This window comes from Stigmatopora nigra, chromosome 21 (genome assembly GCF_051989575.1).
Source record: "Stigmatopora nigra isolate UIUO_SnigA chromosome 21, RoL_Snig_1.1, whole genome shotgun sequence".
Lineage (NCBI taxonomy): Eukaryota > Metazoa > Chordata > Actinopteri > Syngnathiformes > Syngnathidae > Stigmatopora > Stigmatopora nigra.
The window spans coordinates 1,383,045-1,410,165 of NC_135528.1; the positions used below are offsets into that span (position 1 = coordinate 1,383,045).

General features: G+C 36.4%; 1 protein-coding gene across 1 annotated transcript; it reads right to left on the reverse strand.

Annotated features, from left to right (window-relative positions):
• Positions 1 to 242: 242 nt before the first annotated feature.
• Positions 243 to 26,220, reverse strand: LOC144215190 (immunoglobulin superfamily DCC subclass member 3). The gene is made up of 14 exons (XM_077744022.1): positions 26,172 to 26,220; positions 18,310 to 18,615; positions 17,973 to 18,117; positions 16,921 to 17,051; positions 16,677 to 16,814; positions 16,434 to 16,592; positions 8,613 to 8,778; positions 6,555 to 6,805; positions 6,312 to 6,476; positions 5,998 to 6,186; positions 3,421 to 3,534; positions 1,271 to 1,397; positions 1,081 to 1,198; positions 243 to 323 (listed from the first exon to the last, which is right to left on the reverse strand). The coding sequence occupies exons 1-14, from the start codon at positions 26,218 to 26,220 to the stop codon at positions 243 to 245; spliced, it is 2,139 nt and encodes a 712-aa protein (XP_077600148.1).
• Between the last annotated feature and the right edge of the window lie 901 nt (positions 26,221 to 27,121).

Below are 27,121 nucleotides of genomic sequence, written 5' to 3' on the forward strand. Positions count from 1 at the left end.
CTTTTTCAACATGCACTTATGTTTGGACATAGGCAATAAAGGCAATATGCTTTGGTATTACTTGAGGTAGGGACATATTAGGAGAGGGTAATTTACTGTTGGTTGAGGGTGTTGCACTATGTAGTGTTATTTAACTCAGGCTATAGCAGCTTTTGTGTTCTTAGGTTATTTGCACAAACTGGAGTGAAGCAAAGAAGGGTTGATGGGAGATGGGGCGGGGTTATAGTGGAGTTTGACCAGTGCTAGCCTGCGCCAGTGCCAGGAAGACCTGATGAGTGTTGCTCAATGACCACTTGGCATTGTGCCGGGCAAACTGCTTGTTGCTGAGGGGAAAGAGATAAGAGGAAAGAGACATCTCATTAGAGAAAATTACAGCACGTTACATTTTTTCATAATCCCCTCCAAAGTAATCCCGATGTTCAATTTTTAGGTTAAATATATCAATCTGGGTTAAAGTTTTTAAATTCTGGTGATAAACTATTTAAATTTGACCACCAAATTCATTTTCTTACTGTCCACAGATTGTGTGAGTAGATAAAAATGACACCTAATGTGTCAAATGAGATGAATACGACAATTGGATGAAGTTTCTGTGTATTTTTGAATGGAGATATACTATACCATATTTTCTCGCATATAAGCCGACCCCACCTATAAGCCGCCCCCTGATTCACAATTTTTCCCTACGTATTCCTGGTTTTGATACAAATGTGTTACTTTGAAGGGAAAATCTTAAGAAAAACAATCACACGTGGTATTTCAGTGGTACTGTATGACTTAAAAGCAAACTATTACAATCAATATCATAAGGAAGTTAGTAATTCATCCAGTAATGGTTGCTTTCTTACTGCAAAACAGAAAATAACCAACAGATAGTAAATGTTAATTTGCCGATATCTACTGGTAAAAACATGTGCGCATATAAGCCATACCCTTGATTCAGTCAGCATTTTTGTAACAAATATGCCTTATATGCGAGAAAATATGGGACTAGACAATGTGCAGTGCACATTATTACCACAGAAAGAATGTATTCACAACACCTTCCACACCTGCAAAATGTTTCTATTTTTTTTAGACTACCTGGAGTACAGGTTCCATCCTCATGCGGTTTGTTGCCTCTTTGTGGATGCCATTTTGTCCAATGGTGTCATTTGGTACAGACCAGCTGTCCTGAGTCCCTTTACCGCAAAATAGACTGCAAACAAATTCCAGGAATGAACACAGATTTGACCAAAATATATCAAAATGAGAGATAACTCGGGCTGACCTGCGGCGATATCCAAACATCAGGAAGATGACACAGAAGATGATGCAGGCTGTACCAATATGAATGCCAATAACAATGCTGCCCAAAGAAGCTTCTTCATTTCTGCACTGACATGGTGAGTTCTCATCTGCTGACAGGTTTTATGTTGAGACACTGTTATTTTACAGCACGATTAATATCGACAAATGCCTTATTTATTTATTCATTTGTTTTCTGAATCGCTAATCCTCACAAGGGTCGTGTTGGGTGCGAAAGCCTATGCCAGGTAACTATGGTCACTAGGCGGGGGGCACCTTGAATCAGTGGCCGGTCACTTTCACAAATAAACCAGTGTGTTTACTTGGTTATCTGCAAGCTATGTTGCCTTGGAGGTGGTGTGACAGGGTGAAGTAGTTGATGTTATACATGAGTGCAGGTGTTAAGTTAAAAAGGGACTCATGCCGCTAGCATGCGTTAAACACGGGGCGATGACGTAATGGGCACGCGCAAGTCACGCAGTGATTAACCAATGGTCATAGACCTTGGTATAGTATAATAACGGGCTATTCAGACATTTCTCTAAGTTGGTTTGAAATACAACAAAGGACCTGTCTTATTATTTCACCCGTCTTTTAAAGGTATGTTGCTTTGTTTTGAATAACGATTGAGTGTGAGATGTGCAAGAGGCAATAGTAGCATGTGAGAAAGAACGTAATGCTTAGTGATGCTTGTTTACTTTTTTTATGTGTGCGCGTAAATGTGCGAGTCTCGGGTATTGTTTACAGCAAGCTACCTTCGGCCGCTGGTTATTTACTTTTTCAAGTGTGCGCGTAAATGTGCGAGTCTCGGGTATTGTTTAAAGCGAGCTACCTTCGGCCGCTGGTTGTTTACTTTTTTTATGTGTGTGCGTGAATGTGCGAGTCTCGGGTGCATTGTTTACAGCAGGCTACTTTCGGCCGCCGTTATAAGGGTAGCATAATAAGTACGCAGTATATGACGGCCGGAACAAAAGGTAACAGGTTTCTATACTCATAAGTTATAATCGTTTTTGCAACAAGTACATTGTTTGGATTATAACGGGTTGTTAATATGTTACTATGTATATATTTGAGTGTTATTGTATATTATGTTTTGTGTGAATTGCTTTGATATAACTAAAGTTGGTTTGAAATACAACAAAGGACATGTCTGATTATTTCACCCGTCTTTTAAAGGCGAAATACTACCACCCCGTGGAAAATCACGGGTACAACAGTGGCTTAGGCTTGAGTCTCATTTAAAATATATTATTATACTATAGTTACCTAAACTGAAGTCCAATTGACATAGAATGTTGAGTTTTTAGCGTTAACTTGTTTAACTTGGAACAATTTTTTGTGCCTAAACTCAACTTTCATACTTCGTACTTCACTCAATTAGTTTGAACTTTACATTCACACTGCTTTTAGTACATCTTTTCCTTCCCAAGTCTATATATTTGCTTGGTCAATCTCCAAGCAAGAATGAATGAAACGGATAACCAACCACTCACACTCACAGTCACACCGTCAACGAGTGGGACTCGAACCTAAGTTGCCCGAATTGAAGTTAGGCGAATGAACCAGTGCACCTTTGGGTGGCCCAGTTGATAACAGTTTATGGTTAATTTATGGTTAAAATAAATGAAATGGTTAATCTGGTTGGTATATCACTTGAAAAAAAGCCAGGGGGTTCGATTCCCGCTTGTGGCGGTATGATTGTGAGTGCGAAGTATCGTTTTTTTTTCTCTGCGCGCCCTATACTGCTGCCCTGCATCCTCACCACAGGAAGGTAGTAACCCACCTGGGATCGAGCTCTCAATCTCAGAACTGTGAAGCTGACCTGCTAATCACTTGTCCACCAGACTGATTGTGTTGAATGGAAGCAAGAAATTCACAAGCTAAAAATAACCAATCTAAATGTAGTTGATGTGATATTCCAAATAACTGATGTTTTTTTTTTTCTTAACTAGAACTTTACTTTGAAATACACAAAAGTGTTAGGTTTGTGTTTTTTTGGAGTTCTGTGTTGGTTGCATCTTGGCTTTTTCCTGCTCTGACTTGTCGTTGTGATTGTCCATTGCGCAAAACGTGACAAAATATCCAGTACAAAGTTACTCGCGAAGCTACATAATGCCATGTGATGCCACTTACCAGTGTTTTGGGCAGTCGTCCCTTCATCTGCCAATGAGACAAGTCTCTTGGAACAGTCACTCTCCCCATTGCCATTGTAGGCGACCAATTTTACTTCATACACTGCACCTGGTTCTAAGGTAAAAGAAATAGGAAGTATGCAGTTTATTTCATCTTTTTTTTTTCATTTACGTTTGTTGGTATTGCAAAATCTGCCCATTAATCATAATTACAGCTCCCAACTACTCCGGAATTTCCGGAGTTTACCCAAAATAAATTACGGGACTCCGGACAACCTCCCTAAACTCTGGAAAACCGCATAAAATAACACTTAAATTTTTTTGGAAGCAACCATTTGGGAAAAGTCCTAAATATCCAATTTAAATGCTTAGATATTCACACCATCGCTATGGCTTCCGGCATCTTGGTTCAACTGCACTGTAAACCAGAAGATTTCGGTAACACGAGTGCATTGTTATAAGTTCTACGAAATCATTCGTCTTGTGCGAATTCAGCATGGAAATCGATTCAGAATCGATTGCATAGGTAGCCTCTATCGCTTTAATATTTTGGTTTTCGTTTTTTTCCACAAGGGAAGTAAGTATTATTAAGGCTGACTAAATTACCAGTCGTCTGTTTTGAAACAAATCCTATCATTTCCTAGGTTCTTCGAAAGGATGTTGTGGAAATTTGAATTTGCCAATAAATGATAAACAATTATACTTTGTTCACTTTTTATACTTATTTTCATTATTTTGTACTTTTTCAATGGTTTGCAAAAACACAATATTTCATTTTTTGTAATACAATGCTAATACCAGTTTGATTTAAATTGTCATATGGGCATTATTATTATTATTATTTTTACATTTATATCGAATATATGCGTGAATCACATTCATCACCCCCAGGAATGGGAAAAGGGTACTCCTGTAATTGGGTTGACAGAGGATGGCAGCTCTGATCATAATCCTATAATGATTTTCAAAATAAATTGGGAATGCAATGCATTTGGCCTAAGTAAAGATTTTCAAATTGGTACCTAACTAATATATGGCTTTGGTAAATTCTATTTTAGTTTCAAAAATAGTCAAAATAGTACATTTCTGTATTGCAGCGCAAGAGAAATAGAGGGCAAATTACTGCACATTAAATACATAGGTGAAAAATCTATACTGATGTCATACAATTGAAAAAATACTCTATGTCATAATTTGACTACAATTTTGAATTACATTTAAGACCTCACTAAATAACTCCTATGGCTCCTGGGCCTATGAAGCCCAACATTATATAGCAGTTATTTCCAAAGTAATAAAGATAAATGAGTTCCAAACATTAAACTACGTTAACCAACTTAAAGGAAGAATTAAAGAAAATCTTTAAATGTCACATCATCCCTTAAAATGTATTGGTCCACTGACATTGAAATGATGAGTCCTCTTTGTTTCTCCAGGGCGTTTTACAACATTGTAAAATATAACAATATTGATTCCTCATTGGAGATGACAGTGTTCCCCACCAAGCCATAAATTCAATACATAGAATTTGAGACACATCCATCATTCACTTCTGCCATAATGATAAAAAAACAAAAATAAAAATTGCACTGCTGTCTTTGAGGCTGAGGCGGGGGACACCCTGAACCGGACAGTCATTCACACTCACACTCATACCTAGGGACAATTTAGAGTGTCCAATCAGGCTACTATGCATGTATTTGGAATGTGGGAGGAAATCAGAGTTCCCAGAGAAAAAGCCCATTCAAGCCTGGGGAGAACATCCAAACTCCTCACAGATGGACCGACCTGGATTCGAACCCAGGACCCCAGAACTGTGAGGCCGACGTGCGAAAAACTCATCCGCCGGGCCGCTACCTATGACTATGTATTGACTATTTATTTATCATTACTATACATTGATTATCTGTGTGTTTGTTTGTTGTTGAGTCCATAGACTAAGCAAGTGGTGAGCTCTCAACAGCTTGGCACCGAACCATGGAACTCATCTTAGATTTCAAGACGGAACAAAGCCGCTCCGCTCTGCTGATCTCACTTGGACCACTTATTTATTTATTTATTGATTATTTGTTTTTTTTCTGTATGTTTTTGTTAATTGTGTGCGGCGTGGCAAAAGCTGTAAATCTCATTATACAGTGTTCCCTCGCTACTTTGCGATTTAGCTACCGCGGACTCAGAGCTTCGCGGATTTTTTTTAGAAAGAAAAAAAAAAATACAAATATTACATTGAAACAACATATTTTACAGTTTTTTTTTTTGTTATAAAATGAATTTCACTCTCTCTACCCGTATTCTATATGGTGTACTGTATACAGGGGGGTAATTTTTTTTTAATAAAAAATAAATAAATAAATAAAAAACATTTTTTTTGGAATTAAATTCAAATTAAGCATTTTTGAAGGGGAATCCCTACTTTGCGGAAATTCACTTATCATGGGTGGTCCCGGTCCCCATTAACCGCGATAACCGAGGGAACACTGTAGTTGTAAAATGGCAAAAAGTGGGCCACAACTGGGAAACACTGTACAATCATTTATGACAACCAAACCTGTTCTCCTTTATCTCATTTAACACATACCCAGATCTGAGATGACATGAGCATTGATGTGACTGGGCAATTGAATAGGTCCTTGGAAGTCATCACTGGGAACCCTGCGGTAGGATAACCTGAAGCCCTCAGCTTTACCCGCCTTGCTGGGAAGTTCCCAGAGTACTTGAACAGCACTGGAATTAACCACTTTGGTGAAGAAGGTGGGAGGGGTTGGTACTGTGTAGTGGGGTGACATAGAGTAGAGACAGTATAAATAAAGAATATGTTTCAGCAAGTGTAACACAATGTATTGATTTTTTTTTATAATGAATGAAGTATGAGTCCTACTAAATGGTCCTTACCGCCACCTAAAGTTGTTGCCACCACAGTGTGAGACTGTTGACTGGCTCCAAAAGGTGAATAGGCCTTCAAGTAAAGAGAGTAAGTGGTGGCTGGATCCAGGTTGTTTACATCGTGCTGAAAGGCCCCTTTACTAATGGCTTCTTGCAGCTCCAAAGCATCTGGTTCTAAAAACACAAACAAAGCAGAATTCTATGATATGAGCAAACGTTATATTCATTTCAGCATTTTCTTATGTCACATACCTCCTATTTTGCGGATATGCAGCACATAACCAATGATACCCTCAGTGACTTCAACCGGTGGCTGGCTCCAAGAAATCTGCAGGGCGCTAGTGGATAGCACGCTGACCGTGAGGCCCTCTGGAGCAGCTGGCAGGTCTTTAGCTTGAGCCACTGCAAGTCTAGCGCTGGCTTGGTTTGTGCCTGCGCTATTCTCAGCTATGCACTGGTAGATAGCCTCGTCCTCAGAGTTGATACGTGTGAGAGCCAAAGTACTGCGGGAACAGGTGATGTTATGGGTTTACAGTTGAACATAATTCAAAGTATGGCTAGACTACATCCAGTTAGAAAGTGATACTGTTGGTGCTCTCCTTCTCTTTTAGAAATGATTCTTTTCATTTTTCTCTTCCACAAATACAATACAGATTCAGTCGTACATCTACTTACAAAATTGATTGGTTCCAAGACTTTGTTCGTAACTTAAAAATTTAGTTAGGTGTACTTTATATGTAAATTTTCTCATTCGTCCACTTTGTAGTACATTTTAGACTTTTACGTGTGCCCTATGTGTGTGTGTGTGTGTGTGTTTGTATGATAATATGTGCCATGTTGCATTTATACAGTTTTTAATTGCTTAATAAGGGGAATTAAAAATAGATTAATGGGAAAGGACATGTATTTACTTTTTGGGGGATTTTGTAACTTGGATCTTTTTTGTAAATCGAGTCAATCATTTGCATATAAAAAAAATTGTAACCTGAAACTTTACATTCTAGACTCTAGAGGCATTCATAAGTAGAGGTATGGCTGTATATGCCACAGATAAGACTAAAAAGCTTGAATAATGCAGCCTTGGGATCCTTGGTTCAAATCCTGGTTGTTCCATCTGTGTGGCGTTTGAATGTTCTCCCTGGGCCTGCGTGGGTTTCGTCTCGGTACTTTGTTTTCCCCCCACATTCCAAAAACATGCATGGTAGGCTGGTTGGACAATCTAAATTGCCCCTAGGTATGGGTGTAATTGTGCATGGTTGTCTGTCTCCCTGTGCCCTGCAATCGACTGGCCAACTATTCAGGCCCAGAGTCAGCTGGGATGGGCTCCAGCACCCCCCGTGACCCTAATGAGAATAAAGCAGTTCAGAAAATGATTGAAAAAATTAATAAAAGTGTACGATGTACATGTAAAGGTCAAACTCAAGTTCACAAAATAGGTATCACTGTTACAATAATATACATAGGTATTTTCATTGGGTGTTATGTGTGTTCAATTGGAAGGGATTGATCCAAGGTTTATTGTAATGTAGAGTACTATATATTTTCTTCCCATGACATGTTCAGTGGTAATTGAATATGGTGGCCTTACAGAATTTGGTTGTGATTTACAGAGAAAACAAAATTTCAACAACATGAATGGAACACTGTCAAAAAACAGTTACTTTTATATTTTGGTAAATACAAGTTTTGAACATTTCAAAACTGCAAACAGTTCCTTTATTATGTTAAAGAATCCTAATTCATTTGTCAATAATCTTTGCTTGACTGTACTGTATTATACGTCTTCCATATTAAAGATTTCCTGAAACAAAATGTGACTGCAGTTGTAGCAACTGATATTTATCACAGATTAAATCATATATTGCCTGTGTTTATTGAACGCTTGATGCATACAAAATTAAGAATGTGTATTTGTCAAACAAAATATGCAGTAAAGAAGCATGCAACATGGCCAGTGGGGCCAGTGGTTAGCGTGTCGGCCTAATAACTCTGGGGTCCTGGGTTCAAATCTAGGTCGGTCCACCTGTGTGGAGTTTGCATGTTCTCTCTAGGCCTGTGTGGGTTTTCTCTGGGTATTCCGGTTTCATCCCACATTTCAAAGACATGAATGTAGGCTGATTGGACACTCTAAGTTACCCCTAGGTATGAGTGTGAGTGTGAATGGTTGTTTGTCTCCTTGTCCCCTGCGATTGCCTAGCTACTAATTCAGGGTGTCCCCCACTTCTGGCCCAAAGTCAGCTGGGAAAGGCTCCAGCACCCCAAGCGAACCTAGTTAGGATAAAGTGGATTAGAAGGTGAGATGAATCATACCTGTTGTTGTTGGTCAACTTGACATTCTGTCCCGGCATTAAAACCTTGCCGTTTTTCAACCAGATGAGGTGAGGCTCAGGGACCCCCTGGGCCACACAAGTGAACACTGCACTGCCTCCTGCTGGTCTAGAAACAGATTGCGGCCACTGCAGGAACTCCGGAGGTGCTATTGACAATTAGGGAAAGGTCAAAGATGAAATTGGTGAATGTACAACCATCAAAATTTGGCTTCAAAACACAGGGCATATGACTGAAAAAATTGCCAAAGAGTTCAACAGTAAAAAAAATTGGTTTGACATGCATTTTTTTTAAAATTCATCCGGAAACATTGTCATTGAATACCCTCAACAACCAAACCATATTGATTGATAGATTCAGAACTGCAACTAATATTGCAATTCTCATGAATTTAACTTTCGACAGCGTCATTTTCATTTCACATTTGCTGTGCCATTCAAATTGGTGACCAACAACTTCAGTTTTTTCTCTCGAAATGGACCATATCTTAATTAATCAGTTTCATTGTGTATTTTTCTCGTAAAGTTCATTTTTTTGCAAAAACAGCCACTCATAAAACCTGGAAAAAAAACTTCCCAAAATGTATTGTGCAAAAAAATAGACCAAAATTCATATTCATGTTTTGTAGTACCTTCAGATTTCCATGCATAATTTTTGTTCATACTGATGCAGAATCCAGAAGAAATATTATATTTATAAAATACAGTTCAGAATTCCCTCTGTGGATATTTATGGAAATTACTGTGAGCTAGTGTTTTTTTAAATCATTTTTAAAGTTAATTATTTTTTATTTATTTGGTTTAAGGAGAATTTTCAACTTCACAATGTTTATTTCACAATAACGGAACATTGAATTGACAAAAGGTATCATTATTGACTATTTAATGATGAAATTTCACAGATTTACAAATAGTAAAACTATTTTTTTTATGTAGAAAAGCATCAAAACACAAACACATGCACGCTCACGCACAAAGGACAGACACAGGGATGTCGTCTTGTGAAATTGTGTCATCACAATAGACTTGCATGTTAATGCACAGCTCTTTTAAGCCCCTCCCCACCAGCACAGCATCTCATTGATCCACTAAACTCCAATCCACTTTGACCCCTACATTTAAGCCAATTGAAATTTGTTAAAATTATTTCTGTAATCCTTCATACTGTTTCTTAATTTCTCAAATTCTTGAAATCAATACTAAATGAACAACACAATTAACTCACCTAGATGGGATAATATTAAGTAGTGATTTCATTTGACACCTATCCCAAAAAAATCTTAAAAGCAAATTTATATATTAGGAATTCAATTCAAAATCATGAAATGCAGAGAAAATCTGACAGAGGATGCTTATAAATGATTGAATTTCAGTGCTTCTTTTTCCTTCATTTTAACTATGTAGCTTTGTATATGCAAATCAAGATTCCAGGAGGAAAGAGCAGCTCATTATTTGGTGTGTTCAGATGTCCAAACGTCAGGTTGGAAATTGTCAGCCCTCCTCAGTCGACTGAGTATATTTTGATCCATACTTTGTATTGATCTGTGATTCTGTTGACCTTGAGTTTTACCGCAGCTCATAAATCGTGTCCCCTTTTCCTTTGTTTGCAATCCTACATCTGGAAAAAAAAGCCCTTTACATTGTCGTGCAAAGTGCCTATTATACAATATCATTCTACCTTTGATAACATTTTGAATAGTACTATAGTCCAGTATCTAAATATGTAGTAAATCTTCAATAATGTATAAGTATATGTTTCATTATTATTGTTATTCATTATTTGTTTATGTACTTTTTGACTTCTAATATTATTTATCTATTCTTCTTACTTTTTGTACTTTATTTTAATATCAGTGCGCAAAATAATCACATTTTGTGTCGTAAAATTACTTCAATTGACTCAAGGAAATAACATTAGCAATAAATTAATCAACATTAGCAAAAAAAAAATAGTCCAGTATCTAAATATGTAATAAATCTTCAATAATATATAGGTACAAGTTTCATTATTATTGTTATTCATTATTTGTTTATTTACTTTTTGACTTCTAATATTATTTATCTATTCTTCTTACTTTTTTGTACTTAATTTTAATATCAGTGCGCAAAATAATCACATTTTGTGTCGTAAAATTACTTCAATTGACTCGAGGAAATAACATTAGCAATAAATTAATTAACATGAGCAAAAAAAATAGTCCAGTATCTAAATATGTAGTAAATCTTCAATAATATATAGGTATAAATTTCATTATTATTGTTATTAATTATTTGTTTATTTACTTTTTGACTTCTAAAATTATTTATCTATTCTTCTTACTTTTTTGTACTTTATTTGAATATCAGTGCGCAAAATAATCACATTTTGTGTCGTAAAATTACTTCAATTGACTCAAGGAAATAACATTAGCAATAAATTAATTAACATTATCAAAAAAATACTTTAAAATTTAAAAAAATCAAGTCAAAGTGGATTGAAAAACAAGGCTTCTGCTCATTTTGAACATTTGTGAAACTATTTTGTGAATTTTGAGATAACACACTAGCTCTAAATTTTACGTTTTCTTTTCATTTTTTTTTGTATTAACTCAAGTCCAAGGCAAATACCTTCTGTGGGAAAGTTGCTGAGGTTGATATAATTTATGAGAACTTGAATGCCTTTGAGATATCTGCATGATAAAAGATCTGCATATCTTTTTTTTTTAGAAGACTTTGTGGACAAAACCAGAGTGGAGGGGGTGTTATGAAGGCAGAGAGACAGAAGGAGGGAGTGGATTTTTTTTCAACACTATTCTATAAATTGGCTAGCCGTCTTTTGTATTCCCTCCTAACGCGGTGACACCCTGGTCACCCTCAACACCCCACTCCCCCTTGTGGGATGCTATCCATCTTCTACCCTTCCATAATTAAGTAAAAGAACAGACCTCCTTCCTCTTTTCATTTCAATGTCCGTCCCAGCACCTCCTCCCTAAACTCAACCATTCTATGCCCCTCGGCCCTCCTGTCAGGGTTAAAGTTGAAAGGTCACAGATCGCTAGTCACACCCCTTCCCATCGATCCATTTGCGCCATCCGTATTGACAATTTCCTCATCCTTTGCTTTGTCCTGAGCATTTTTATTTTCTTTGTCCATTCTCTCTGACCATGGCCATGGACATGCACCCACAAAATTGAAACTGGCTCGCTAAAATCCCCCTGAACTTGATTTCACTTTTAGGGGGACACTTGTTTATACAAAGCCAACATCTGCTATGTTGTACTTCAATCTTATTTTGTCAAACTATCACAACTTGGACTTGTTATTTTGAAATTCTATATTCACACACACCTTATGTACTTCCTGTGTGTGACTCCAGTTTTTTTTACCTAGGTCTACATTGTCTTGTGTGTCTTACTACTGCAAACTTGTAACCCTTCCTCATCATACATGGCAACATAGAAATTTCCCGAATACGGGATGAAATAAACTTCTAATATAATCTAATAAATGGCAGAGTACCGTATTTTCACGACTATAAGGCGCACCCTCAAAGGATGACATTTTTTTCCATATATAAGGCGCACTGTATTATAAGGCTCACTGTCTATTTTGGAGAAAATTTAAGACTTAAGTGCGGCTTATAGTCGGAAAATACAGTAATTATTATTGACTTCCAGGTATGAAGCACTCACTACACAGTCACCTCTAGAGCCAGCCATTGTTGATGTTTTGGCTTTTTCTTTGTATAAAATCTTGCAGTGGGGGAGGAGCTATATGACGGAAGATTTTGTAAACTAAGATGGCATCTGCATATTTAACAGTATTGTTTCAGTTCAGGCGTTTGTTTGTTTTTAATATCCGACAGTGGTGCTTTTTCGTTTTTTTCCATATATAAGGTACACTGGATTATAAGGCGCACTGTCTATTTTGGAGAAAATTTAAGACTTTTAAGTGCGCCTTATAGTCGTGAAAATACGGCACTTGTTATTTTTGAACACATAAAAACACGACTATAACCCCTTATAGATCACTTGTTTAATTCACCAGCTGCCATAGATAACCCAAGCCGTGCTACGCATTTGGACTGGGGGAAGCTGTCAATTGGATTGGGCGTTTTTTGCAATCATTTGCAAACAGTCGCCCCCAGGTCAAATATTTATTTCTATTGCAGACAATGAGTTAAATACTATGAACGTGATTAAAAAAAAGATAAAAGATAAAAAAAACATCTTTCTGGGGTGGCACAACAAGAGGGTGTCTGCTTTTTTTCTGTTTTTAGATTTTTTTTTCTTTTCTCTTGAATGAATTAATGATATTTAAGTACATACAGTAAATAAAAATAAATATTATATTATGATAAAATACATGTATAATAGTAATAATACTTATGTACTTACTTTTGGGTCATGCATATAAGTATGCATGTAGTAAATGTTCATATTTTTGGTTAGATGACCCCAAATGTAAATTCCCCATATTTTGACCCCATGTCTTAAAGGTTTTTTTTTAATTACTAATTTTAAATTTATAATCTATAAAAGGGTAAAATGTACGTTTAGAGAGAAATCATTGGAAATAAAAAAAATGTATTTATCTATTTTTATTTATGTATTTAATTCTATTTGGGACTAAAAAGCTTATATTTGCTCCTAGTAAATATTATCCCATTTGCTGATCCGTTTAAATAAATTGTTTTTAACTCTTAAATGTAGTGGCCATTTTAACAGATAACCAGAGCTCATTATTGTCTATGAGGTGGAAACTGGATCAATACATTAATGAATACATTAGAGATGAATTCTTTTCTCCCTATTCTTTAACTTGTGACAGCCTGACAAGGGCTCAAGTATTGATTGTTTCGTCAACTAACAGAGTGATAATAGAAAGGCTGAATTATAGGAAAAAGGCAAGAACCACAACTGATTATTTCTTAGATTTTCTCTAAAAAGTAAAGAATATTTTCAAACGCATACAATATTCCATGCTAGAGGTGTTTAGCTATTACTGCCTTTACATCAACGTATTTACAAATAACTTTTAATTTGTGAAGTTGGAGTAGTATTCATTTTGGCCAGTCATGTGTCAAATATTAAATAAGATATTTAACTCTTTGAGGATTGTATTACATTTAAATACACACAATATAATCATAATACTGCTTTATTGTTTGGCTGGAAGAAAATACCTGATTCTAAGGCCATGCAAATGAAAAGCAGCATCCATTTTTGCTAATGGAAAATGAAGTAGTATTATTTTATATAGCTTCTGTGTAAGTGGAATCATGATATTTTATCATATACAATGTCATCTGTTCTCTTATCTTTTACAGATTCATGTTAACTTACATAAAAGAGCAGATATAGCAATATAGTAAGTAGATCTGAGCTAATAACCATCCTCTATAACTGTATCCTTTCACCTTGTTTTGCCCTAATTTCTCTGGGAGGCAACTGCTAATGAGTCGAACACACCACTCCCAATTAAAACACAGAAATATGAGTTTGTTAAGGATATGGACATCAGCACCCCTGGGATGTACATTCATAAACAGTGACACTGATTTCTTTCACTGTTGACCAATAACATAGCTGTCAATGTATACGTTTTTCCCGTATTTTATAAGCTTTTTGATCACTATAAATAAATAGACTCCCTGGCTGGCAAAGATTTTCAAGGGAAGATTGCACAGAATCAAAAAAGTTATTGCATAACCACATACTACTCTTGATGAATAAATACACATCCATAGTTTATGTGCATATTCTTGTATTTTTTTCATCTTTTTAATTTATTTCATAATTTTCCTGTCTATGCTTCAATAATTAAAACATCAACGTGTTTGGAGGCAAACCGTGCTTTTACGCCGATAACCGCCGTACGTATGTTTTTTTAAAGTATTTTTGTAAAAACAATCTCGTTTTACCCATTTCGGGTCATCTTGGTCACTGGTAGCAGACGAAAACGTCATCGTTGACTAATAATATTGTCATGCTTTAAGCATGATATGCACACGCAAATCCTGTTACATTTTTTTTTAATTGCTTAAGAAAGGGAATTGCAATCTTTAATAAGGGAAGCAAAAATGAATAAACTAGTTGGATATCTAGAATTTCTGTCATTACGCTGTGCATATCCCATGTCATTTGGCATCTCGCAAATGTTAGGTTTAGAGATACAATCATATATTTGTGTTGTGTGAGTGGAGGTGTTGACAGATCTCATGTTGGAAACATCCGCCTCTATTTAGGAGTCAGGGGGCAAAGGTGGGACAAATGGTTGGAGCTTTGCTATTGACCCTCTCCTTTCTTTTCATTCGCTGCTGCTGCACATTAACATGGCCAAGTGGTACACACGTGTGAACACACATTAGCTACAGATGCTCGAGGCAATTAACAAAGCCTCCATCAAATGTTATATGCTTGCAGTGAAAAATTAGGCTGAATGTGTACTGTATTTACTACTACTCGGAGTACGTGTATAACGTTTCCATAAATTGTTTTTTTATTTGTATAACTGATCAACTCTATATATATATATATATATATATATATATATATATATATATATATATATATATATATATATATATATATATATATATATATATATATATATATATATATATATATATATATATATATATATATATATATATATATATATATATATATATATATATATATATATATATATATATATATATATATATATATATATATATATATATATATATATATATATATATATATATATATATATATATATATATATATATATATATATATATATATATATATATATATATATATATATATATATATATATATATATATATATATATATATATATATATATATATATATAGGCTTACAATATATATAGGAGTTTACAAGTTATCCCTGGGCCTGCGTGGGTTTTCTCTGGGTATTCCGGTTTCCTCCCACATTCCAAAGACATGCATGGTAGGCTGATTGGACACTCTAAGTTGCTCCTAAGTATGAGTATGAAGAATGAAATGAAATAAAGATAACTTCAAGTTGTTTGAAGAGTAAAATGTATACTGAAGGCAGTTTTGTTCATATAAATACTTTGTCCAAGAAAACTGAGTAAACTCCTTTGACAATATAGTGTAAGGCAACACAAATTCTATTTTTTGAGACCTCAAGCACCATTTCCTAATAGATAAACTCAATCATATAAAAGAAATGAAAAAATAAACAAACTAAAAAAAGTGATATAATATGGAAGTGCATTTGAAAGTGTATAAATGCAATAAGTGAATTTAAAGGCTTGAATTAGTTTGGGCCTAAAGTTGTGATATAAGTATATACGGTATATCTAGATATTACTGGCTGTACATGTATACTGTATCCAAAAGGCCCATTATTTTCAATAATGCCTTCATCTGTATTTTGTTTTTTCAAGACAATACACTATTTTTTGGCCTCTAAATAACACTTTAACATAAGTCACATTAGACAAAAGATGGAATTTAAATAGGGAAACAAACATAATTCACATATTTTGGGGGTAAATTTTGTATGGCCAGAGACCAATAAAAACATTTTGGAAGTATAATATTAATGAAAATGCAATTGAAAATAACAGGAAAGTCAGTTTAAAAGCTATTAATAGTTATTCATTAATATTAGGTGTGGCTGTGAAAGCAGTATCTTATAGTCCGGAAAATACAGTGATATATTTATGTATCATTTTCTGATGATACAAGCATTTCAAATCAAATTTCCATTTCTATTTTGGGTAAGATTTTTGGACCACAATAAAAACTACAGTACAGTACAGATAATTATAAAGTTGGCCTGACCTTGTACCACAAGTCTGCCAAGGGCTGTACGCCTCATCCTAGTTCCTGGACGGTTGGCAGCGCACACATAAACACCAGAGTGTTGCAAAGAAACATCTGAGATCATCAGGTTCCCAGTTCCAAGAACCTGGATCCCTTCCACTCCAATTGAGCGGCCATCTGATTGAAATAAATATAGAAATATGATTTTAAAAAAAACCACATGAACCGCCTCCTGTACTTCAGTGTCCTAGTAAAACCTACCGAGTCTGCTCCAGGATACAATAGGTTTTGGGTTTCCTGTGGCAATGCATTCCAAGATAGCAGTCTGATGGACAGTGATGGTTAGATTCTGGGGTCCTGACAAGATGACTGGCTCCTTGTAAATTCTTGTCGCTCCACCTAAAATACAAGGCAAATGATTCAAGTCCATGTTTAACCAACTTTGAAAGAGTAAATATTAAACTGCATTATTACATATTATATTTGTGTATGTGCAACCACCTACCAGTCACGTTGAGAATAGCTTCATGGCTATACCTAGTGTTTGCAATGTTGTTGGCCACACAACGGAAGACCCCGACATCAGCCTGTCTTACTCCCGTCACTTGAAGGATCCCCATTGGTAAAAGAGTATATCTGGATGTGAGAACAGAAGTAGTAACTATGACTTTGTTGGTTATTTCTCCCAAACGTTGTCACCTTATCTCATCTCTCATCTCATTTTATGAACCGCTTAATTCTCATTAGGGTCGCGGGGGGTGCTGGAGCCTATCCCAGCTGACTCCGGGCCCAAGGCGGGGGAGACCCTGAATCGGTGGCCAGTCGATCAGAGTGCACAAAGGGAACTTTTGAGTGTCCAATCAGCATTTTTTTTGGAACGTGGGGGGAAACTGGAGTACCGGGATGAAACCCACGGGATAACATGTGTGCCAACTTTATGTCTCTTGCTAAAACAAAATTCAAATAGAATTAAGACAATACTTAGATTTTTTCCATTTTAAAAATTTGTTCAAAATAAAAAAAAACTTAAAATGCCAAAAAGAATGTTGACACTTTTTGTCATTTTTCTTTTAAGTAAATATTAACAATTATACAAACAAAACAAAATTATATTTTTTCTTTTGCCCTCTTTCTATGTAGATAAAAAGTGAAATTAAGAATATAATTAAAATAACAAAGAGTCAATCTTTACAGTTTTCCCCCTACAAAATAGAGACTAATGTTTCCCCTCTGTTTCTGATGTAAATGGAAATATCAAAAAGAGGATTGGGAATAATTTGAGGTTATTTTGTTAGCAACATAGTTCGATTAATGTTTGATGAGTTTATTAATCATGGCAGTCCAATTTGGCAAATGTAAACGGAATCTGAAGCAAACCTTTTCTATAATATAGTTGGCGTAAAAGATTACTTGAGCACCCCTTCTATTCTACAATATATGTATAGCAAACTGAATAATAGCTTGATCTTTCCAAATGGTGAGTCCTCATACTGATTAAAATGTCAGAAAATGTCAAATATACTAACAAATCGTTACCCATCCTACATTATCATGTACCTGCTGTCAATGGTGCTCAGTGGAATTTTGTCTTTCTCCCAGGTGATGTTGGCCTCAGGAATTCCATTGATCTGACACTGGAATCGTGCAACCCCTCCCTCATCCACTGCCATGGACATTGGGTGTGTGTGGAACTTCGGAAGCGCTGAGAAAGAAAGCACAGATCAGCATTTCAATGAGAAAAATTCAAAGTACTATATACTGTATACACTTGATAACTGATTAATTAGGCCTGAAACCTGCAATACTCTTGATTCATAACAGTAAAATTATCAAGTACACCAAATATGGTTAAATCCCCATCTTTCCTCATTTGTTAAAACTGTTTTTCACTTACATGCCAAGAGGACTTTGGCCTTGCGGCTGACCAGCATGCCATAGCGATTCTGAACTGCGCAGTCGTACTCTCCTATATCGGCGTCACTGCCTTCTTTTCGTTTCTGGAAGCTTTGTATCAACAGGGTGCCATTTGCCAGCCCCTGAATCCGTGGAGTGGCGGCCAAAGCCACCCCGTTTTTGCGCCACGTGATCTGGATGGGTTCCTCGCCCTGAACGCTGCAGTCCAACATGAGTGAGCGATCCCTGACTGCAATCACATCTTGGGGCTCCTGTAGAAAAGACAGCTCTGAGGCCAAGCAGGTACCTGGGAAATAGAAGCACAAAACATGAGGGATGAAAGTCGGAATAGTAGTCCATGTACAGTTGTTATTAGTCTAATTATTCCTTGTGGAGTACATGGACTACAACATGTGCGCAACCCAGTGCTCATAACCTCTTTATCATCATAGGAGCAGACAATTGACATTAAATAGTGTCCAAGAGAATGGGTAGGGAAAAATAATGTCCTCTTTTTCATTTTCTTTGTCAAATTTTTATAAAATAGATAGCTTTGACTGAATGTCTCCCTTTACCTCATTCAACATAAAACAACTGGATTGCAATTGTACAGAATTGCAACTCTTGTTACAGAAGTTACGCCAAACCTTCTAAGCATCAAATAAATCATCTAATTAAATGTTATTTCTCCCCTGATTGATGATTTTCTGCTTTTATAACTTTTATGAAGGTGAGAGACAATAGAGGCAGAATGCCACTGAAGCATCCATCCAGAGAGGAGCACAACAATGCTTAAAACCAGGAGAGAACATTGGCTCGGGTTGCAGGGGTCAAGTTTAGGAGAAGGTCTATACAACAAGGGGCCTACCGCGACAATGGTGTTGTGACTATGGTTATTTGCACCCAACCCCCAGTAACCTCTGTAAAACTCAGTCAACTACCATGCACCCAAAGGGCACCATCTGCCCCTTCTTATGCATCGCCTCTACCCCTCCCATCTTTCTCCATCCTTACAGATCCATCTCCGAGGTGACTTTCCCATGCCACCAGATCTCCTCCATCACACCCTTGTGCCCTCTCCTCGTGACCTTGGCGACACCAGCTAGTCTTCTCTGTTTTCTCTCAGACTTAATGTGTTAATGAACTCATATGCAAAACACCAGCTTTCGCCTTCCCAGCTGCGATTCTGGAACAATTGCCGTCTGCACTTGAACCGGCACAATGACCGATCAACGTCACTATAAAGCCTTGAATTTGTCCAGCCGAAGGCACCCCTCCCTCAACTTTCCATGTCGTCCAGACGGCATTAGTTCCCACATTCGAGACAAAGCAAGTTGGAGATGAACTTGAATCTGAACTGATTTCAGTCTTCTGGTCGTTAAGAAGAATATTCTTCCAAGATTGTCTTTTAATTTATTTATTATTATTTACTTTCAGTATTTTTATGAATCGAGCAATACTGAACCACATTTAATTACTATATCAACAACAACAAAATCTCTCTTGCCAAAAGCATAAAGTCAAATTACATTTTCAGTATTTATTTACCTGTTAAGCACAAAAAAGGCGCCTTGACCCAAAGTTGTCAATAAAATTATGACATGCCCTGATCTAAATGCCAAACTAGGCAAGAAAGCCCAAACAAAACCCTTATTAACCTGAACGATCCAATGACAAATAAGCTCATACTAAAAAAAATCAATTCTTTAATTCTTTAAGAACTCCCTAAAAGTGAATAAGATCTAAACAGCATGTAACATATGGTTTTCCTTAAACATAGTGTCCTGTTTTTGCTTGGCTTGATTTCATTTTAGTTGTCCCACAGTGAGTCTTTTCCATGTCTTTGTCTCATTGATTTCTCCCATGTGGACCCATTACCCTGGTCCATGTATTTAACTCTTTCAGTTTCATTGATGATCATTATCCTCCAATCATGGAGTTCTTTTTATCATTCTACAGTAAGGTACAATGATTTTGCCACCGGTAGAACACAAATCCATTTGACTTGTAAGGGTTTCCACAAGAAGAAAAATAATTCAGTTATTCCGCCTTTTTTATATTAAATGAAATCTGCACACTCCAAATCACAACCAAAACCATTAAAGTCTTCATTTGCAGTATCACTAATAAATGACCTATGTCAATTCTGCAAGTTGAGGGCACTATGAGAGCACTTTTTTTGCACAAAAAATGAATAGAAATCATAGGCTCAGCTTGAAATCGAAAATTTTGTTACAGCCATGAGAGGGATACTTTTGGTTAGAAATGCATTTTGCAATATACATCTCGCTCTTCTCTTTGAGAACTACGCCATTGCTTTGAATAATGTGTCACATCCTGACATGAGCATCTGCCCACTCCCTCTAATGAGAAATCTCCCATATAGCAGATGTAGTAGGATTGTGGGTGTGCCGCTCAGCTGTCTCTGAATGACCTGATATAGCCCCCAGAATAACCACCCAGCTGATCTTTTTTGCCCTGTGTTTATAATGAAATTCAGGACTCCCAAGGGGTGACACGCATTGCATTTTCTGGCTTATCGAACACATGGCGTTGCAACCTGGGAGGTTGAAAGGATATAAAATAATATTTGGTGCAGAGGTTTTGAGTGACCACGACCCTAATGAGGATAAAGCGGTTCAGAAAATGAGATGAGATGAGAGTTTTTGAGTGATATTTACATCAACCAGGTTATTAGAGGATTTGCAATGAGTGTAATTGAACTTCTAGGAACTTAAAGAATTTTAGGGCATTCTTTTTTTTACCTTCTTTAAATCCTATATATTTATTGCATTTTGTAAATATCATTTTATTCATCTTAATTATTTACAGTGTGAATGTTGGTGTCCTGTACACTATAACATTTTTGCTGCCTCTCCATCAGGTCAGTTTTGAATAAGAGATTTTAAATCTAAACACATTTTTTTTTAATTTCTAAAAAAAAGGTTTTCTAATTGAAATGTCTACTGTTCTACATTCGGAAGTGAACACAGAAAATTCAATAACTATTTTAAAAGGCTACCCAAATTTCCAAAGATGGTGCTTGGGCTGTAATTCAGCAATAATTGTACTGGCATGATCATAGTTTCCAGAGGTGTACATTGCCCCATATAAAAATTGATTGAACCGATTTTTTTTGTTGCTCTTCTAACTTTCAGCTTAATAAAGTACTAACCAATATATGACAAGGAAATATTAAAGACTGTGATTGTTGTAAAAAAAATGCTAAATTTTAGAGAACAAAAGGCAAAATATTAAAATACTAGACAGGATGTTGAATAGAATGAAGTATGCATTAATCAATCTGATTGATTTAGACATGCTTAAAGTACCGCTTAATGAATGATTTGCTTGTCAACAAAAATGTGGTGCATTGGCTATTTTGGTTTAATGGAGCATTTACTGAACTGTTATATTAGCTTGCATTGATTGCAAAGAAGAACCAAGTAAACTGCCAGCTGAGATTTGTGCCTTTGCGCATTAGCATTGATTGTTGCTTTCCAGCTTGAAGCTTCAACTCACAAATATTGCGTAGCAAATGGGTGCATAGCCTTACGATCAGGCCATTTTCAATATCGAGCAGGGACTAATATTGAGATTTTATTAAGAGAGGGGGTTGTCCAGCAACCCCCACGCTAGCACCCAGTGCCTCTAACCCCGAGCCCCTCAGGGGTCATGAGAGAGTCAGAAGCAAGGAGGATGGATGCATAGAATGGGGGAGAGTTTGTGTCCAGCCAGAGGTACCCCCCAAGCATTCATCTGCTATTGTTTGTTCCACTGTTGCCCCTGAACTTCATACATTTGACCACCACCCCATACAAAAAAGCGAAATGAGTAGTGGCTGAATGTTAAGAATGTTAAGATATTTATATATATGTGTATAGGTATATTTATATTTATATATATGTATAGGTATATTTATATTTATATATATGTATAGGTGTATATATATATATATATATATATATATATATATATATATATATATATATATATATATATATATATATATATATATATATATATATATATATATATATATATATATATATATATATATATATATATATATATATATATATATATATATATATATATATATATATATATATATATATATATATATATATATATATATATATATATATATATATATATATATATATATATATATATATACAAAATATAAACTTATTTATTACCTATCTATTTATGTCTAAAATGTATTTTCCTATATCTACATTCTCATCCTCTTGCTACTGTGACAATGAAATTTCCCAAATACAGGATGAATAAAGTTTTCCAATCCAATCCAATATTAAATGCTGAATCTTTTTGAGTTTACTTTTTCAAAACCTAGATTGGGCTAAATATTTCAGGTGCAACATTTGAATACCTGATACTTTAAACAGTTGATATCCTAAAATGTTCTCTCTGACTATCTATGACATATTGCTATGATGACTTTTTTTAGTTTGAGTTGCAGTTTAAAAAAAGACCTGAAAGGATGAATAGGCATGAAATCCATCACCTCAGGGCTTCTTTCTTTTTTCACTTGATCGGAGTTAAACTCTTGTTGCTGTGAGGCCCTTTCCACTGTGTTATGCAAACATGGTTAATGCGATTGTTGCTACAGTGGGGGGTCGGTCACGGATCTTTTCGCCAGCCCCATTCATAACCATTTAGGAGGAGGTCAAGATCAGTGTCTTTCAATGTTATTGAAAATACTACTCTAAGGATTCTGAAATGAGAGACCAAGTTTAAATTTTACCAACATTATCAATGTTAGGTGAGGACCATGGTCAACCTTCCTGGTCCACCAGAACTGAATTTTAATAAATGCCTGTCCCAAAGGAAGCAGTAAACCAGTACACCTGCAATGGGGATGAATATGGAACAGCTTTTTGTGAAACAGAAGAGACTTATTCTTCTTCTAGTTTTAATTAGCTAAGTATTTGCTCACTTTGAGCTTTCTTCAAGAATTACTACACAGTTCTCGGTACCAGGATTTTTGATTACACAGTGAAAAAGTATGATCTTGATCAATAATTCTGTCAGCCTTGCCACATCCTATACTATGGTATTCCATGTTTTCCTGTGTGGGTTTCTTCCGGGTACTCCGGTTTCCTCCCACGTTCCAAAAACATGCATGGTAGGCTGATTGGACTCTCTAAATTACCCCTAGGCATGGGTGTTAGTGTGCATGGTTGTCTGTCTCCTTGTACCTTGTGATCGGGCCATCGATTCAGGGTGTCCCCTGCCTCTGGCCCGTAGTCAGCTGGGATAGGCCCTAGCACCCCCCACGACCCTAACAAGGACAAAGCGGTTCAGAAAATGATATTGGAATTTGACACAATGGGTTGAATGGATGAATGAAATAGGCAAAGTCCATCGTCTGACAACTTTTTCAAGACCTTCACTAAAAATTCAGAAAGAAGATTGTTAATACAGTAATCCCTCCATTATCCCAACTTCACTTATCGCGAAGTGATTTTTTTCTGCTATTATTTTTTTTAAAGTTTTTAACTTTAGTACTGAGTCCTAGTAGCAAGAGTGGCTTCCACTTACGAGTTTCAGTGTGGATTTTCACATTTTGGGGGATAACTGTAGTAGTGAATCTCCCCCTTCCTATCCTACTTCTTACTAGTTGTATCCCTTTGACACATCAGTAAAGGTAGTCATAAACAGCTTACAATGCACTTATAACAAGGTATCATATACAGTATATTGATTTATAAAGACATATATATATATTGATATTCACCTTTGATTTTGAAATTGACATAATAGGACAACAAAAACAAATTGAAGGGATGAAACAAATAGGCAAAGTCTATCTATAATCATCTAACAACTTTTTCAAAAACAATAAAAGTCACAAAGCAGGTTGGCAATAGTGGTTTCATACAGGGACATTTGGACTTTAAGCCGTGGATAAAATGCACAGTCAAAACCACAACTTTTACTTGGTTTAATTGATAGAGATGTTAGGATTTAGGGTTTTAAGTCTTGACATTGTCACCCCACTGTGGATTAAATCAAGGGTGTTTCTGCAAGTTTACTCTACCATGGACCCAGTGTGCGATCCCTCATAGGGGAGGAGGAGGTGCAGTGGTAAAAGCCCTGGGCAGCTAAAGGCAGATTACCTCCACACTCATGTTTAATAAGGTCTCAATCTCAGCACAGACTGGCGGTAGTCTTATGGAGATGAGGACGTGATGGTCGGGTCAGCCAACACAGTGGAAAAGGGCAGCCTATTGTGCCCATGGTGAGCCCCCCTCACAGGCTGTACCTCTGGTCAGGTCAAAGCCCTACCCCCTCCTGCACAGGTCAAAGGTTATTGACTTGAACCTTTCATTGTGGTACGAGCTAAAGGCAGCCTCCCACACCGTCTGCACAGCACCCCTATAGACATTTAATGCAAATCTCTTCAATCTGCGGGGAGATTTGGGATACTATGAGTGGAAAAAAGAATCAAAATAACCTTAACATCTTTGATTCAAAAGGAATCATGTGTAATTTTGGAGTGTTGAGAAAGAAATTCATATAATATGAAGGCTCAATAAATGAGATGTTTCTAACATTTAGAGTCAGTTAAAGTGCAAGATTTCCACTAAAGTCTAAACACTGATTTCATAATGTGGTATCTAAACAAATTAAAGTACATTTGTATTTTTTGTGGCCGGCCCGGCGGCCGAGTAGTTAGCACATATGCCACACAGCTCTAGGCTCAAGGGTTCGATCCCAGGGCGGTTTTCACTGTGTGGAGTTTGGATGTTCTCCCCAGGCTTGCGTGGGTTTTCTTTGGGTACTCACACATCCCAAAAACAAGCAGGGTAGGCTTGTTGAACACTCTGAATTGCCCCTAGGTATGAGTGTGAGCAGGATTTTTGATTACCCAGTGAAAAAGTATTATCTTGATCAATAATTCTGTCTGCCTTGCCACATCCTATACTATGGTCTACCATGTTTTCCTGTGTGGGTTTCTTCCGGGTACTCGGGTTTCTTCCCACATTCCAAAAACATGCATGGTAGGCTGATTGGACTCTCTAAATTGCCCCTAGGTATGAGTGTGAGCATGAATGGTTCTCCTTCTCCTTGTGCCCTGCAATTGTCTGGACACCAACTCAGGATGTTCCCCGCCTGGCGCCCATAGTTAGCTGGGATAGGCTCTAGCACCCCCACGACCCTTGTCTCTCAGGTGCTTGACCGAACTCCTTGTACTTCTCCATCATGGAGCGAAATTTATGGACAATTACTGTACACTAACTCCAATCTCAGAATAGTGTGCAAGTGGTTGGTATTTTCATTTACTTTACATATTTCATCCCCTTTATATTCATCATAAGCCGTGCACCTCATTTTAAATAGACACAACAATCTTGAACACAATTTTTTTTAACTTTGCTGATCACTATCAATGTAATTGGAAGAAAATATTTTTAAAATTTACTCAAATGGACATTAGTTAAATACAATTTTTCAATTCACTTTTTTTCAATCATAAGACTGTTGTCCCATAATGAGGTACAAAATAATAATATACTAGTTGTATTACAAAATATGATTACTTGCGTAAAAGGCCTAATTCAGTCTGTCAATGAGAAGAAAAGGAACCCAAATATATTTTAATCAAAATTGGCTTGATCTGATGTTCAATTGTAATGTAATGAATTGAGCAGAGAATTTTTTGATAATATTTGTCATATAAATAAAAGGCGAAAAAGTCCAATATATGTAATATGGGAATGAAAACAAGTTCAAACTTAGCATTAATTTGAACCAAGTGTCATAACAGAGAACCCCAGTTCCAATCCTTAATGTGCCAGCAAATTTAACAACAGTTCGAAAGGCAAAACTTACCTAAACATAGCAAAGCTGACAAGACAGTCAGCAATATTCTTGGTTTCATTCTGGTTATCAAAAGTCTTCAAAATCAAAGGAATAGGAATCGATAATCCAAATGAAAAAACTCCTTCTTATAGCTATACTGTTTGTTCTTTGGTTAGGAAGCAAAAATAAAAAAAAAGTCTGCTCATATGACTAGAGCATGTCTATACTTTTGTATTCTCGGTCTCGCTGAAGGCTGCTGGTCATCTCGAAAGCCACTCTGGGAATAGTGAGAGGATGACACCTCAGCCTGCGTCAGGCTCATTAGTTATTCAGCTTCATTGTTGCCGCTGACCGGACAATGATACAGCGTCTTTCTCCGGCTGATGGCAGGTTGGTCTCTTCTAGACCAATAGGAACACAGGAGTCGTTGAGGGGTGGCGGCTCACTCGGCCTGGGATTCATGATTGATATTTATTTCAATAGAGAGCTGCTGGGCACTCACTCTGACTTGGCCTGATGGACCAGCTGTGGCCTGAGCTGGACCCGTAGCTCTCCAGTCAGCTGTCAGTAGTAACCCCTTGACCTTTAGCAGCTTTTATTCAGATTGCCAAAAACGTCTTGTCTGAGAAACTACGAGCTTCCACGAGTTTTATTTATTTATCTATTTTTTTAGACACTTTTCAAAGCTCTAAAGGAATGAAGGTCATTTTGGATTTGGAGGACGCTTGAAAATTTCAAAGATGCACACTTAAAATACTCAAATATAAATGTTTCTTTTTCAAGAATTACTACACAGTTGTTGGTGCCAGGGTTCATGATTATACAGACAAAAAGTATGATGTTTATCACTCATTTTGTCAGCCTTGTCACATCCTACTATGGTCTATCTCCCCCTTCCATTCTATTGGTTACTAGTTGTGTCACCTTGACACATTGTGTCCCATCGGTAAAGCAAAATATCGTATACAGTATATTGATTT

Excerpts from the sequence above, each read along its gene's own strand:
- LOC144215190 (XM_077744022.1), bottom strand. The coding sequence starts at position 26,220 with ATGAAACCAAGAATATTGCTGACTGTCTTGTCAGCTTTGCTATGTTTA. Across the intron at positions 18,118-18,309 it reads GGCCAAAGTCCTCTTGGCAT|CGCTTCCGAAGTTCCACACA; the intron begins GTAAGTGAAAAA and ends TTTCTTTCTCAG. Across the intron at positions 1,199-1,270 it reads ATGTTTGGATATCGCCGCAG|TCTATTTTGCGGTAAAGGGA; the intron begins GTCAGCCCGAGT and ends ATTTGTTTGCAG.